Source organism: Cryptosporidium bovis, assembly GCF_009768925.1.
Source record: "Cryptosporidium bovis isolate 45015 chromosome Unknown contig_25, whole genome shotgun sequence".
NCBI lineage: Eukaryota > Apicomplexa > Conoidasida > Eucoccidiorida > Cryptosporidiidae > Cryptosporidium > Cryptosporidium bovis.
Window position 1 is genome coordinate 389,886 of NW_027125008.1, and position 15,912 is coordinate 405,797.

Below are 15,912 nucleotides of genomic sequence, written 5' to 3' on the forward strand. Positions count from 1 at the left end.
TAACTTTTCTTTCATTTTTAAGCTTGTTAATATGATATGTTAATTGTGTGAAGTCAAATCTAAGCTTTCACAAAAAATTGTCTCAATTTCAACATATTATGACGAATAAAAACTTGAAGAAATTAAACAGAAAGAATAATTGTTGTAAGGATGGTAGAACTAATACCAGAGAATGTGGGAAGAAAAGAAAAAAATATGTTTCAGAAACATCTGATATAGGAAAATCACCATGCTTGAATTATAGTACTAAGTCAGGAAAAGATGAAGGTTTAATGGATATATTTGTAAGTAAAAGCTACACAGAAAAAACGTTAATAAAATTAAATCCAGTTATAGTAAAGAATCAGAGAGATGGATTTAAATATATTGGTGTTAGGTGTAGAGTTGCGGTCTCTATGAATAAAATAAGAAAGTCCGAGAATAATCTCTGTAGTTCGTTTAATTGGGTGGAAGGAGTCATCAAATACTGGGATCCAAAATTTAAGCTGTTTTTCATTCATTTTATTTTGGCTCCATCAATAAACACATACAGTGACTCCAATATCCCAATGCATGAATGGAAGCATCTAGTTACACAATATAATTCTCCTCCAGCAGAGTCTGCTATTCATGACTTAAAATTGTCACCATATGCGTTAGACAGAGGTTGGTTTAGTGCAAACCCATCTACACTAAAGTACTACGGAGATAACTTAATAATCGTTCCAACTCCGAAGACTAAAAAAAAATGCAAAGAATATAAGCAAAATATATTTGTTTGTGCTAAGTGTAATTCTGAAATAGTAAATGATTCCTTTGTAAGTTGTTCTATATGCAAAGATATATATCATTGTGAATGTAAAACAGTCAATGAGAATAGTATTCAAGATTTGAAGGATAATCGTACAAAATGCATAAGAAAATATTGTAATCTAACTGAATCCAAATTGATAGAAATAGCGAAAGATCATTGTAATTATTTAAGGGAAATGAAAAAAAAATTGAACAATTCTCTACCAAGTTCATCCTTTGAAGCCTTAAACGTCATGAAGACCGAACTAAATGAAACACAAATACCTTTTGATTTAGTTAATATAGAAGAAATTGAAAGAATCATTCCATTGGAGGCAAAAAAAATTATTATGGAGAATTACAACTTGCCACACGCAATCATCAGAAAAATGCTTTCAAAACTACCAAATAAAATTGGTATATCTATAGGTGACCATCAAATAAAACTTTTGTGTAGAAATTACAGATACAATAAACGAAACAATTCAAGGTATACTGTTGATCAAGCGATCAAAGATGATATTGATCAAACAAAAGTAACAATCGGAAGTGGACATTTTTCACCCAAAAATAATTTAACTGATTCGGAAAATACAATAAAAGAAGCAAATGAAACAGAATTTAGGTGCAGAGACTGCATGACATGTATTTACTGCAATAATTCATTATTAAATGAGATACCAATTTTACTTAAACCTAACGAACTTCCAAACAGATCAATATTGTACACTCAAATTCCAACAAAAATACAAGATTTTGTTGTATGTTCTATTTGTGGCATTTGCTTCCATGGATGTTGTGCAAACTTATTCATTCCACCGTTGTTATTGGGGGGTGATTATTTCAAATGTTCGAATTGCTGCATTTGTCTTCATTGTGGCTATAGGGATGCGGAATTTATCGACTGTACATCTTGGGATTCAACATTTACAACTTGTATTAGATGTTGTAAAGGTCTTGAAAAAGGTCAATTTTGTTCCATTTGTAAGAAAGTATGGAGCTTTTCATGGGAAGGGCAATGGTTAAAGTGTGATATATGTTCATTTTGGGTTCACTATGAATGCGATCAAGAACTCGATAAACCAATGGAATACTACTCGAAAAACAGTAATTCATATAGTTGTCCAGTTTGCAGGAGCCAAGATAACAAAGTAAAATTTCAAAGAATATTGGACAACATCACATTTTTAGATAAGAATAAAGATTTTAGCCTAATACCACCACCTACATATCATAATTACTGGAAGGTTGTTAAAACACCAATTGATATGGTTACAATTCAAAGAAAATTGGATGATAACCATTATGAAACCAATAAATTTCTGTTTATAGAAGATATTTATAGGATGATTCACAACGCTCAGATATCTCACATGCCTAATCATAGGATTTATAGGTCCGCACTCAATATTTTAAAAAAAACAAATAAATTGTATAAAATGTTGTTTGGTGGAGATTCATTGGACTCTTTTTACAAAAATATCTCTTCTAATCATGACTCCATTACCTTATCATTAAGAGAGGTCACTACTAAATTTTTAAATGGTGGTATAGATGACTCTAAGATATGCACATTAAATAATGATTTTTTTAATGATAAATGGCATATTAGCACCAAATCTGAACAGAGCATGGATGATTTTATTAGAACAAACATTATTGACAAATTCAATTTTCTCTTTTCCGAGAGGGAAATACATTTAAACGAATGCAGAACAAAACAATTATTTAAATTACATGATTGTCACGAATTGAATAAAATACTAATTGATCTGTTTAAATCCTCTAATCGGACTTTCAACAATTTTAACGCTATTTGTACAAAATGTGGTGAGCAAGTTGATGAGGCATTTGTGGCAAACAATGGTGAAAATCAGTGCAATTCATGTACAAGATGTAGCCATTGTAAAATTTTTATGAGTAGACAATCAATTCCTACAGTTTCTTGTTCTGCATGCAATAAAAAAATACATTACTCATGTCTTTGGCAGGAATCTTCCAATAATAAAAATTCACATTTTAAAACTGTGAAAAAGAACATATTGAAAACTTGTGGAATAAATAACAAAGACATTGAGGATAATAAAGATTTTGAGTGTTTATGGAAACTATACTCTTCCTTTGCCTCACCCAATAAATCCACAGCTTTAATTAATACGCCATTGACTGCAATTTCTGGAAGAGGTTATTATCAATATATCTCAGCTGATATTTACATCTGCAATGAGTGCGATAAAAATGTAACTGAAAGCATTTTCATAAAAGAAAATTTAAAACTGAATAATATTATAAGAGAAAATATATTTAATATTCAAAACATATTGAAAATAATATTATCCAAGGAAGATGACAAAATAAGATTAAATCCTTTATTAAAAAAAATAGTACATATCTTGGTTGATACCAATCTCGATGATACCTTTTTCATCAACACTAATAATGGTAATGTAATTATCTGTAATATCTGTTCGATGATTTTTTATTGTAAAGATTTTACTGATTTAGAAGGATTAGCGTTTGAAAGGGAATTATGTACTTCTTCTTTTAATTTTACATGCTCTGGTTGTAGGTCCAAAGTTTTAAATATGGATAACTTGTATGGTCCATTCCCACCTGTATTAAATACGTTGATATCAACTTCCCAATTCAGAATTAAATTTTCAAAAGATATCCATTTGATAGCAAGCTTAATTTTGAACCTTTTATTCAGTTCAGTAGCAAATACTGTAAAATTGGTTTTACATGAATCTGACATTGCGAAACTAAGGAAAGATATTGTAAAAAAATACTTGAAGTCAAAATATTCAATTACAACAGCAGATAATATCAGAAGGTCATCATTGATACAATGGTATCTATATTATATTCAACAGAATAGAGTCTTCGATTTTTCTAAAATAGCACGAGAATATCTTCAGTGCTTTTACAAGGAGCAAATCGGGAAAGAGATTGAAGAATTAATTGTCAAAAATACTTTGTCTTTAATAGTAAATTCAATAGAGAATATGGTTCTATCAAATAAATATGAAGCTGATAATTTTATAAATAATGCTTTTCATGATACCGAATTTATAAATAGATTGAATTCATATTTGATACTTTTCATAAAAGAAAATCAAACTATGGAAAAAATGGACACTAATTTTTTAAATTATCAGTCATTTATAGACGTTAAAACGTTTACAGACATTGAAAACTCATTCAGAGATTTTTATTCAAATTACCATTTATTTAACAAGTGCGACCACGAACAACTAGAAACAAAAAAACTAAAAAATGAGATAATGAATGGTTTGTCACTCATAAAAAACCAAATAATGATAGAATATAAAAATATTAATGCGAATTCAATATTTACAATATTGTATTACCTCATATTACATTACATCAAAAAAGAATCTACTTCTGGTGATTTATGTCACTATTGTGGTATTACATCGAATATTTTACTTGGTGATTTGCTCACAAGCACCAAAATAAATAACATTAAGATCCACAAAGAATGCATTTTGTGGTCTCTTCCATTTTCATTGGAACCAATATTAAACAACATTGGAATGGGTTACGAGTCTAAATTTGATGTTAAAGAAAAAAAGGACACATATATTCCAAAATTTAGTACATTTGGAAAAGTTTCCTGGCCAGTAGTAAGGAACCCAATATTGATTGATACCAACGACGTAATGATAACATTAAATGATATGAATATTTTAAAATGTGAATTATGTAGTATATTTGGGGCAACAATTAAGTGCTCAGGGAATGACACGTGCTATAAATATTATCATCTTGATTGCTTATTTAATCACTATTTTAAAAGTCAGGTGGAAAATTACTTCAATTTTTCAAGCAGCTACATAACATTGGAAGCTCCTGAAAATAGTATTAATAGTGTCAACATTAGGATGAAATATAGACGTGTTTGGTGTGAAGAGTGTTGGCCTATTTACAAAAAAATTATTGAACCGAAACCTGATATTACAGAGGGATTAACAGGAGGGATAATGCATAATTTTTCAAAATTATTATTCATTGATATTAGATTTATTAATGAACCTCAAATTCTTGAAGCCTCTCCAACCATCCATATAGATGAAGAGGCCACTTGTGATTTTCTAGGAAACCTCATTAACAAGCTAGACAAAATGGCACCGAGTAACAGTTCTATAAGCAGACTAAAATCATTTTTGCAGAAAATAGCAGATTCAAATACTATTAAAGAACCTTTTGTTTCAAATAATTCTGTCGTTGTTTTAAACTCTGGTGAAATAGTAGATGAAAAGAATATAGTACAATGCAATGGTGAGATCTTGTTTGTTCCGAACAATTACAGTTCAATAAGAATTTGGAGGAGTCCAATTATTTTCAACAATATATTTTGTATTAATCAGGATTTTACAGTTTTTCATTGTTCTATAACTAATTACGGATCATCAATTGAATTTCAGATAGATTGGGTTCCTGATCAAAGATTCAAGGATAGTATAATCAGATTTTTAAAATTGAAAAATGAATACAATGAAAGCGAAATGTATTTTAACGCTGGTGAAAATTTAAAGGGAATATTTTTATTTAAGATCCCATTGCTACGTGGTTGTAATATCGAGAGGTTATATTCTAGTTTCTTAAAATTAATGAGAATCAATAGTGGAAGTAGTAACAATGAAATGAATTATCTAATCTGTCCAAAATCCCTTATTTATTCAATCGGTTCTACGGAAAACCAAACACTTTTCAATGATACCATTTTTAGTGATGGTAAATGTGACAGCTATTATGCTTACTTATTTTTTGGAGTTAGAGAAGAATTTATATATAAAAACTTAAAGGCAAAAATGTATAAATTTTACTTGAATAAATTCATTTCAATTATTTATTGCTCAAATTTTGCAATTGATATTTTACACCCAGAAATTTGGACATCACATAGGCACCGTAACTTTGATTTAAAAAACCAGAGAAATCTGGTATATGAATACTCTCTTTTGGGTAGAAATGAAAGTAAAAAGGTTGAAATAGATAGGGAAAAATTTGCCATAATTTTTGAAAATGAAAATATTGACCTGGAAAATTCAGAAATTATGAATATAACATCTAGTCACAGTCAGGACACCAGAAAGAAAAAATTAAAGGTGGAAGACATGGCACCGTCAATGCTATACCGTTATTTAGATTCATTTCCATATGATAAAAGATTGGAAATCAAAAAATCTAGTATCCATGGGTACGGGTTGTTCGCAAAAGAAACAATTAATCCTGGAGAACCGATTATTGAATATGTAGGTGAACTCATTAGGAATAGTATCGCAGATAAGAGGGAAAATTCTTATAATTCAGAAGACAACTGGGATGGTTCCTGTTATATGTTTAGGTTAGATGAAACTCGCGTTATTGATGCAACAAATATCGGGAATCATGCAAGATTCATGAATCACAGTTGTGATCCAAATTCGTTGTGTAAAGTTATAAATATTGACTCAGATAACAAACACATTGTTGTGTTCTCAAAAAAGTTAATTGAAAAAGACGAAGAAATTACTTATGACTATCAATTCAATGTTGAAGAAGCGTCTGAAAAGATATTATGTCATTGTGGTTCCAACAATTGCCTTGGTAGGATGAATTAGTACGAACAGAAAAAAATAGAGTATTTACCTTCTAGAGTTTATTAGTATTCATATTTTCCTTTATCTCATTTCCTATCGATATGTTTCTATAACTTTCTAGCAACCTTTGATGTTTTTCTTTATTTTTCTTATCATCTATCATTGCTCCCGCATTTATTACAGTTCCAGATTTCCTAAATAAATTCTGTTCGATTTTACCATAGATAATGGGCTCAGATTTATGTGAAATATATGAATTACTATCTTCAGAAGATTCTTTGTCACTATCACTAGACTCTCTTTCCAAGTTATTCAATTCACCAGTTTGGAAATTCTGGTTTGCGAAATCTATTGAGCATCTGCCTAAATTTTCTTCAGATGATTCAATCTTTATGCTATTAATTCCTAAATTAGCTCCTTTATTGCTACAATCACCGTGTAATAAATCTCCTTTAAACGTTTTTAACCTTTCAATTTCCTCACTCTCTTCCATTCTGACCTTTTCAAAGACAAGGTCAACTACTTTGATTTTCTCTCTGATTAATTCACCTAGTTTGCTAAAACTAATAAAAGAATCAAATCCATTACAAATATAATTATTCACTAACTCCTTTATCTTAAGCAACTCATTAATCAATAGCTGTTTATCAAGTTTAAGACCTTTCTTTAAAACTTCGCTTTCATCCACTATTCCTGAAATACCTAAAAGAGTTTTAAGTAAATTAGAATTGACTTCTTCAACAAGCTCCCTAATTTTAATAAATTCATTAATAATTCTTTTTGTATATAAATTGCGATTTTCTGGATCGTAACTCAAAAATTCACCCTTCTTATAAACGTAATAATTACTTGAATTAAAATTTGGTGATCCATTTTGTCCTTTTTCTGTAAAATATTCATCCCCATTTACTAGTATTAAGTATTCATCCTCAGAATGGAGTTCACAATTTGACATGTTTCATAAATTTGATGTATAAACACAAATCAAAACCTTTATTAGCTGTATTATTTAAAATAATTTATTTTTCGTTATATATATACTTTTGGGCTTTTAATAAAAGGTATTTTTTAGACGTACAACCAAATAATTGTTCCATATTCGTCCACATTAAAATAATTGACAATGCGTCAAAAAAAGATTTAATAGTTTCGCTTCCCTGTTTATTTGCCTTTAAGCTATTATATATGTTTGCAAATACCAAACTTTGAAATGTTCGAATAACTTGTTGGCAATATTGAATGAATTTTTTTTATGAATTTCTGGGGACAAGTCTCGAATATTTTGGATTAAAAAAGTTTTATCCAGAAGGATTTGAAAATACTCATAAAACATCTGATGGAACTTCTGATTTTCAAATAGTTGATGGATTCAATATTGTTGAGTGCGAATCCTTTTTACTCATTTCTGATGATAAATTATTTTCAGACCAAAAGATATATATATCCCATCCCGAGGACAAGGAATGCAGAAATAAAGATATCAATGAACTGAATTCAATCAATTTAGACTATAAATGTTCAAACAAGAAAAAAACTATTCAATTTAGGGGATTGAAATTGAATAATCAATCTGAGAGTTTAATTGCAAAAGCAGCTACTGCTAAACTCGAAAAAACTGATAATATTGATGTTTTAATTAACGATAAATATGACGAAGATAAATCAAATCCTACTTTAAAATTCTCAAATGGAGAAAACCCCGGCAATTTGTGCATGACTCCTCGAGTGAAAGACAAAAAGCCATTTCAGATTTATAAAAATGAAAAAATGTACTTTACCCCAGAGAAATACAAATTAGAAAACAAAATTATTCTTGGAAAAGACTTCAGCAAATCCGAAATCTTACTTTTACTAAGAATAGAAAGGAAAAAACTTGCTTTACTGGAAGGCCAGCTTAGAAAAGACCTAGATTCTCTAGAAAAAAGTAAATATGATAAGCCAAGCAAAGTTATTGATGAAAGTATAATAAATAGTAATTTAATTAACTGTCCTGCACAGCTATACTTCGTTAAACACAGAATTGATAATACCAAAGAAATCATTGAAAGTATGGAAAAAGACATAGCAATATTAGAAGAAAAAATTTCTGAAACATATTAAGTAGGTCCGAAAATATACGTTATTATACAGTAGGTAACTTCTTTAAGTGAATTGTTTTTAAATGAACATTTGTTCTTATATAAATCAATAAGAAGTAGTTTGTCAGATGATAATTCCATTTCAACCGATTTATTTGTTTCAAAACTTGTGCATGTAACCATAGTCATTTCACTGCATGGGAAGTAAATAATACAAATTTGACTCCCTGGAATAAAATGTTCTGTGCCATTTTGAATAATTAACCCGACTTTTGATGGCTCTAAAGATACTATATGCAGGTAATTAGGTAAAGTGTTTAAATTTCGATTAAGCTTTCCATTTATTTCAAACGGTATTTGCTTAATACTTTCTAAATAATACAACAATTCATCATCGATTTCATTACTTTCCAACATAATAAACCTGAAATTTTTTTCTGAACCCAAGTTATTTATAAACAATCCTTGGTAATCTCTCTTTTTGACCTCGTGATAAATATTTCTCCTGGAGTCTTCTCCAAGCCAGCTGCAAAAAAGTGAGGCACCATATTTACAGAAATCAGAATAAAACCAATTTGCTAGTCGAGCTTTTTTATTTTTGATGTAGTAAGGAGATGCCCACTTTGAAATATCATTAATATGGGTTCCATTATTGTCCTTAATTGTGGTTATTAATTTATCTACAAAACTAAAAATGAGAGACTCAGTGAATATACTCAACTTAAAGCCATACTCAGTCAAATTAACCTGATTACTACTACAACTGTAATTTGAACACTTTGAGCATTTGTCTTTCAGGTTAGTGTATGCACTAAATGCTTTTTCTATTGTCTTTGGTAATAATTCAATAATTGCACTTTCAAATAAACAATTATCAATCAAATCACATAATCTATTATCAAATTTTCCAAACTTTAATATTCCCATTGAATTCTTTTCTTTTTTATTGTACTCAAGTTTGCTAAAACAATGTACTTGTCGCAATCCTGCTTTCTGGTGAAGTTTTTCTACTATTTTATCTCTTGTTTCATGTTCATTGAAAATATCAACGATCAACTTCAAAATCCTTTCCATATCACTTTCACTCCAGATTTTTCTCTCCTCCATAATGAAAAAAAGTCCAAAACTGCGAATATATACAATCTTTTGTTGTATTATTTTAAAAACAAACTGATATTTATACTTGTAAAGGAAAATCACTTGTAATACCCCAGTTGGCGCCTACCACTTCTTTGCATGTAAAGCCTAACTATTTGCAAGTTGTCAAATCATGTAAATAAATAGTAGTTATTGGTTATCAAGAACAATGATATAAACTTAAATATTAAGTAAATATGGGTAAGTTATTAATCTACTTTTGTGCTATTTTTTTCACTTTTAATATGTTTCAGAAAAACCAAATCAAAGCAACGTTACAGAGAGTTCTTCAATGTACTCTTTTTATGAAAAAAGTGACAACTCACCAATGTCTATTGAAGACCCTGATGAACCTTCTCCTTCGCCAATTAATCCCATCACTCTTAAACATACTCTTAGATTAGCATCAAGAGTTGGGATTCAAAACGTAAGTCAAAGTTAGCTTATTACAATAAATAATTCAGGTTTCTCCGTAGTCAAAGGAAACACATCTCAGAGATTTCACTAATACATCTCTTTTAATAAATTTGGATAAAGCATTGAGTGCTGTATCCATTAACGATTTGTCTTTCTCACCAACACCAGCAAAATCCTTTTCTTCAATAAGTAATGGGTTCAATAAAAATACGAATAAAGGCGACAAAATTGAACAGTTTACTGCAGATAACTTCAAAAATAAAGATTCAAAAAGTACTAGTAAATACCTTGGAGTTAATTCAAAATATTATACTATACATTCAAAAAATAATTTCAAACAACATATTTCGCAGATAAAGAATATTCTGGGATATAATTTTAATAAAAATAAAATTATAAAATTAACCGAAAATGAGTATAAAAAGGAAAAACACGAAGTTGAGGGTGAAACTTTTGATTTCACTAATTCATTCTCAAGCATTAAATCTTTCAGTTATTCCAGGTGGATTAGAAGGGACACTATTACTGATTTTATTAATAGATATATTCCAAGGTTCCTAATTCCTGCATTTAAAGCAATTAAGAGGTTACGGATAAGATTTGCAATACCAAAGAAAAGGATGGAAAATTCATTTCGTTCTAAGAATAACTCAAAAGTAGTAAAAAAAAATAAACTTATCAAGAAAAAAAAACCGACCGCCAAATCTTTCTTTTATTAGTCACTTTTTTGGAATCATTTGGAGAGCTTACGGAGTGTGCACTGTAAATTGATTTTTTGGTGTAACTCTTTAATTTACATATAGATCACTATATGAATGTCGAATTTATTAAATAAGGTTACTAATTGCTCCATCAATAGCTATTCAAAAACACTTTTAGACAAAAAAAATGAAGACAACGAAAAATTCCAGGATGAGGAAATTAAATTAGAGCAAAATCCTGAGATCCAAAGTAATGAGTGTGAAGGTTCAGAAATTTGCGTTTCTACTTCAAGCAACAATTCAAATAATACATATAGGGCCGATATTCCCTCAAAACTTGAGCAAGTTGTACTTGAAGAAAAACTTAAAAAACTACTTGAGGCGACGAATGAATATTCTTGTCTGTTGAGTGGAGAGTCATCTAGATCTGTAAGAGTTTCAAGCAATTCAAAAAATTCTGGTTCTTCGAGGAAACACTTTATTTCTGAAAAAGAAGAAGATGATATGTTGATGAGGGAGGTTGATGAAGATGAAAAGAATGAGAACATTAATATCAATTGGTCAATTGAAAAAGTTACGGAACAACCAGACTGTATTACTGGTAAAATGAAGTATTATCAACTTGAGGGGTTGAACTGGCTTTTTCAACTGTACAAGCATAATATTAATGGTATACTTGCAGATGAGATGGGTTTGGGAAAAACCTTGCAAACTATTTCAATTCTCGGATTCCTAAAGAGTACCTTTTTAGTAGATGGACCTCATATTATTCTCACTCCACGCTCTACTTTGGACAATTGGTACTGTGAATTAAAAAGATGGTGCCCATGCCTCAGAGTTGTTAAGTTGCATGGAGATCGTCAACAAAGAGATGAAATATTTTCAAATTTGTTGTTTCCAGGAAGCAAAATAAGGTCTGAAAGTATTAAGACTCAGAATCCTGAGTTTTCACATGTGGAGGAAACGGTTGAAGAGACTGATTGCACTTCGCTTACCACAGAAGATAGCTTAAAAAGTGAATATGCGAACTTCGACTTCAAAGATGGGAATGTGCAATATAACATATGTTTAACAACATTTGAAATGGCAATTAAGGAGAAGTGGAGACTGCAAAAAATATCTTGGGAATATTTAATTTTAGACGAGGCACACCGCATTAAAAATGAAAAGTCGTTATTATCCGAAGTCGTAAGACTATTAAAGTCTAAGAATCGTTTACTAATAACGGGAACTCCACTTCAAAATAATCTCAGAGAGCTTTGGTCACTTTTAAATTTTTTGATGCCAAATTTATTCTCATCTTCTGAAGACTTTGAGTCTATTTTCGATTTTTCAAAACTGGACTCGGATGAACAACAAAAGTGTGTCATAAAAACTCTCCATCGCATCCTCCGTCCTTTTATGTTAAGAAGATTAAAAGTTGATGTGGAAAGAGACCTCCCTCAAAAGAGAGAATTATATGTATATGTTGGTTTATCTAAATTACAAAAAAAAATTTATTCGGAACTGTTAACGAGAAATCTTGATGTATTGAACAGTGTCGGCTCCAATAAGACACAAATGTTGAATTTGTTGATGCAACTAAGAAAAACATGCAATCACCCATATTTATTTGATGGAGTTGAGCCAGGACCTCCGTATATAGAAGGATTCCATATGGTTGAAGCTAGTGGTAAAATGGTCTTACTACACAAATTGCTGCCAAAGTTATTTTCACAAGGAAGCAGAGTTTTACTTTTCTCTCAAATGACCAGGTTGTTAGATATTATTGATGATTATGTTCGCTGGTGTGGATATCCATATTGTAGAATTGATGGTTCTACACCTGGTATTGAAAGGCAAGAAAGAATCGATCTATTTAATGAAAATGGAAGTGATAAACTCATTTTTTTGTTATCAACTAGGGCAGGTGGTATTGGAATTAACCTTGCGACTGCAGATGTTGTTATCCTGTTTGACTCCGACTTTAATCCTCAAATTGATCTTCAAGCAATGGATAGAGCACATAGGATAGGCCAAAAAAAGCCAGTTACAGTTTATAGATTTGTAACTGAAAAAACTGTTGAGGAACGTATTGTTGAACGTGCTGCAAAGAAACTCAAATTGGATTCACTAATTATTCAACAAGGAATAATTTCTAATCCCTCTCACTCTGCTCCTGATAACAAGGAGTTACGCGAAATGATTCAATTTGGTGCCCAGGAAGTATACCATACAAGAGATTCTTCGTCAGTAACTGATGAAGACATTGAAACGATCCTTGCTACTGCTCAAGAAAGAACAAATGAAATGAATGCAAAAATGAAGAAATTATCAACAGAATTGGATCTACAAAACTTGAGGTTAGATGGTGGAATAAGAACTTCTATGCATCCAGATGACAGTAATTATGAGGCAATATCAAGTAAAGAGAACCCCACAAAAGACTCACCTCCAATTGTTCCTGAAGCAACTTGGTTCGAATTGGGTGAACGCAAAACAAAATGGAAACTAGAACCATCTACTAATAATACTTTGCCAAATAAAAAACAACCAAAACCAAAACTAAAGGGTTGGAGGGCTCAAGTTGGTGGAGGTCACGATTTTCAATTTTTCAATATAAAAAGACTCGATGAGCTTGAAGAAATTGAAGAGAAATGGAATAAGTACTTAGAAGAAAGTATCAAAAACGAAAAGGCTTATACTGATTTTGACAAGTCCGAAATTGAAAACTTTCAAGTTACATATGAAGAAGATAACTTTAATTTCCCACCAGAATTGAAGGAGTTGAATGAAAACCAATTAATTAAGCTCTTAAACATTGCAGAGGAGCACATGGAGGTTTCGATAGATAAAGGTAATTGGCCAAAAAAAAAATTACTTGCGAGAGCGAAAGAACTATTTTCTTCGAATTTTGTTCTACCAAGATGCAACTATGGTGAAGCATTAAATGAATTGAGACTTATGTTCCAGGATGGTAGAGCATGGGAAATGAATATCCCATGTGCAAGGCAAAAAAAGGTCAAGAAGTCAATTAAAGTTAGTTCAAGTGATAAAAAGACCCCAAAAGCATTTACGGATCAGATGAAGCAAGAAATGTTGGATTTATTATCTGAGGGATTCGCAGACTGGACAAAAGCTGATTTTCTACGTTTTTGTAGAGCTGCAGAAACATTTGGTACAAATACCAAGGCAATTGCAAAGGCAATTGAGAACAAAACTTTTGAGGAAGTGAAGCGGTATTATAATGTATTCATCAAAAGATACAAAGAACTTCCAAATGGTGAAAGAATACTCAGTAAAATCAAATCAATGGACGAAATTCAAAATTGGTTCAACGAAGCCGACAAAGCAATTAATTTTGTAATCAACAAACAGACAAAGAACAAAGGTGGAATACTTAATATTAAAAATATCGTGATCCCTTTTAAAATCAAAACTTCAAATAATAGGTTTGAATCGTTTAATGAAGATGAAGATAAGGCATTGTTAGCCGCGATGTATAAGTTTGGTGCCCAGTCTTACAACGAAATCACAGTATGCTTTAAATATATGCTTTCTAAAATCACTCATGTAAATTCATTTTATTCCTCACATCATTCTGTCGAATTTATAGTTGAAAGATGCAATGAAATTTCTAGAGCGGCCATAAATTACTTTAAGAGATCTAATTTAGGGAAACCAAACTTTTCATCAAGGAAGTCAAGATCTAATTCCCACGGTTGCAAAAAGAAAAGTAAGTCTTTGGTGTTTTCTTCCAATTCAGAAGTTGGAGATGGAGATTTTTCAATAGAAAGCGGGTGTGATTTTAGTGATCCCGAAAGTAGTGATGATTATTCGGAAGAGTGCGATACCAATTGTGCATCAAGCAGACAAAATTCAAATAAAAAAAGATCTGAAGAGAATGTAAATAGAAAGGGTAGCACTTGTTTTAAGAGGAAAAAATAGGTCTATTAACATTTATTTTTGTTCACGGCTTATTTTTTAAGGCGGCTGTTTTTAAGTTTCACCCGGTAATTGGGGGTTCTCTGGAAGGCGTTTGTTAATTAAAGCTTGTACTTGTCAAATGCTCCTTGACAGACAAATTCAATACTGGGCAACAGTACCTATTGTTGTTATCGTATTTTGTGGTGTAGTTTTGAAAACTGCTCTTCAGATATCCTCTTCACGGTCAAAAAAAAGGAGAATACCACAAAGGGATGAACAGAATATAAATGATTCTCTGTTTTCCACCCAGCGTGTCTCACTAAGAAACTTCGAGTTCCAGTGCCACATTAGCAGATCTAAATTAATAAGAAGTAGAGGATTCCTTCTTCCCTATGAATCTTTTCAAAGAAGAAAAATGTTCTACTGTAATGATAGTGATGGATATTTCCTAAATCCGCCCGAACCACCCAACCCACTTGCTGTTTTATCAAATCCAGGTATGCTATATATACACATATATTCTTGTATATCTATGATTTATTTACTAATTTAATTAACCTAGATCATTCCCTTTTGGCAGATGCAATGAAAAATCAATTTGGATTTTTAATTTTGAATGGCGGAATAGGTTTTTTGGTGAGCTCTCTTTTTTCTGGATTCTTTGTTGCGTATCTTCCTATTCCAATATCATATTCATTTAAGGGAATGCTTCAAAAAGGGGTTGAAGTTATTCCGAATATAAGTACTTCGTATTTATCTGCATTATCATTTTACTTTATTGTGTTAATAGCATGTGGTGAACTCTCCAATATATTACTTTCTATGTTTGGCTTCGAAAACACATCTAATATCCACCTTGATATACCTATGGTTAATCAGCGGGGTAAGTTTCTATTTATTTTAGGCCAGTAATTTCTTATCTATTTTTTTTAGAATCACCGTTAGGAAACCAAACAGACTATTCCAAACTTTTTAGTGAAGAGATAGAGTCTTTGCACACCTGTGTAAGTTATCTCGTGTTTAACATTTAAATTTCACATTATATTATTCCCATTCTTAATCCAGCCAAACGGCAGTATTCTAGACAACATAGAAGAACTTACTATTGAAACACTGAATTAAAACAATTTACTTAAGTTAAAAGTAAATGATAAAAAAATGTATAAATAATGTTCTTTGCAATATTTATTCTATCTCACAGATAATTTTTAATTTTTATTAATACATTTTTGCTTTTATTTATGCATGCAAAGTAAGCGGTCAGCCGTTTTAAGATTTTTGAGTCATAACTAGTAA

The 15,912-nt window shown here is 30.7% G+C and overlaps 5 protein-coding genes across 5 annotated transcripts; 3 read left to right on the top strand and 2 right to left on the bottom strand.

Annotated features, from left to right (window-relative positions):
* Positions 1–98: 98 nt before the first annotated feature.
* FG379_001721 (multidomain chromatinic with the following architecture) lies at positions 99–6,398 on the top strand (the record flags this gene model as incomplete). Its single annotated transcript, XM_067327324.1, has 1 exon — positions 99–6,398. One exon carries the CDS (start codon positions 99–101, stop codon positions 6,396–6,398), a length of 6,300 nt encoding a protein of 2,099 aa, XP_067184755.1.
* A 31-nt stretch (positions 6,399–6,429) lies between these two features.
* Positions 6,430–7,332, bottom strand: FG379_001723 (uncharacterized protein; the record flags this gene model as incomplete). Its single annotated transcript, XM_067327326.1, has 1 exon — positions 6,430–7,332. One exon carries the CDS (start codon positions 7,330–7,332, stop codon positions 6,430–6,432), a length of 903 nt encoding a protein of 300 aa, XP_067184757.1.
* A 284-nt stretch (positions 7,333–7,616) lies between these two features.
* FG379_001724 (uncharacterized protein) lies at positions 7,617–8,442 on the top strand (the record flags this gene model as incomplete). The annotated part of the gene is made up of 2 exons (XM_067327327.1): positions 7,617–8,349; positions 8,396–8,442. The coding sequence occupies 2 exons, from the start codon at positions 7,617–7,619 to the stop codon at positions 8,440–8,442; spliced, it is 780 nt and encodes a 259-aa protein (XP_067184758.1).
* A 31-nt stretch (positions 8,443–8,473) lies between these two features.
* Positions 8,474–9,562, bottom strand: FG379_001725 (uncharacterized protein; the record flags this gene model as incomplete). The annotated part of the gene is made up of 1 exon (XM_067327328.1): positions 8,474–9,562. One exon carries the CDS (start codon positions 9,560–9,562, stop codon positions 8,474–8,476), a length of 1,089 nt encoding a protein of 362 aa, XP_067184759.1.
* Positions 9,563–9,789: 227 nt separating this feature from the next.
* On the top strand, positions 9,790–15,738 carry FG379_001726 (SWI SNF2 like ATpase and a Myb domain; the record flags this gene model as incomplete). Its single annotated transcript, XM_067327329.1, has 8 exons — positions 9,790–9,793; positions 9,847–10,019; positions 10,069–10,595; positions 10,869–14,608; positions 14,694–15,113; positions 15,179–15,499; positions 15,550–15,620; positions 15,682–15,738. 8 exons carry the CDS (start codon positions 9,790–9,792, stop codon positions 15,736–15,738), a joined length of 5,313 nt encoding a protein of 1,770 aa, XP_067184760.1.
* Positions 15,739–15,912: the final 174 nt, after the last annotated feature.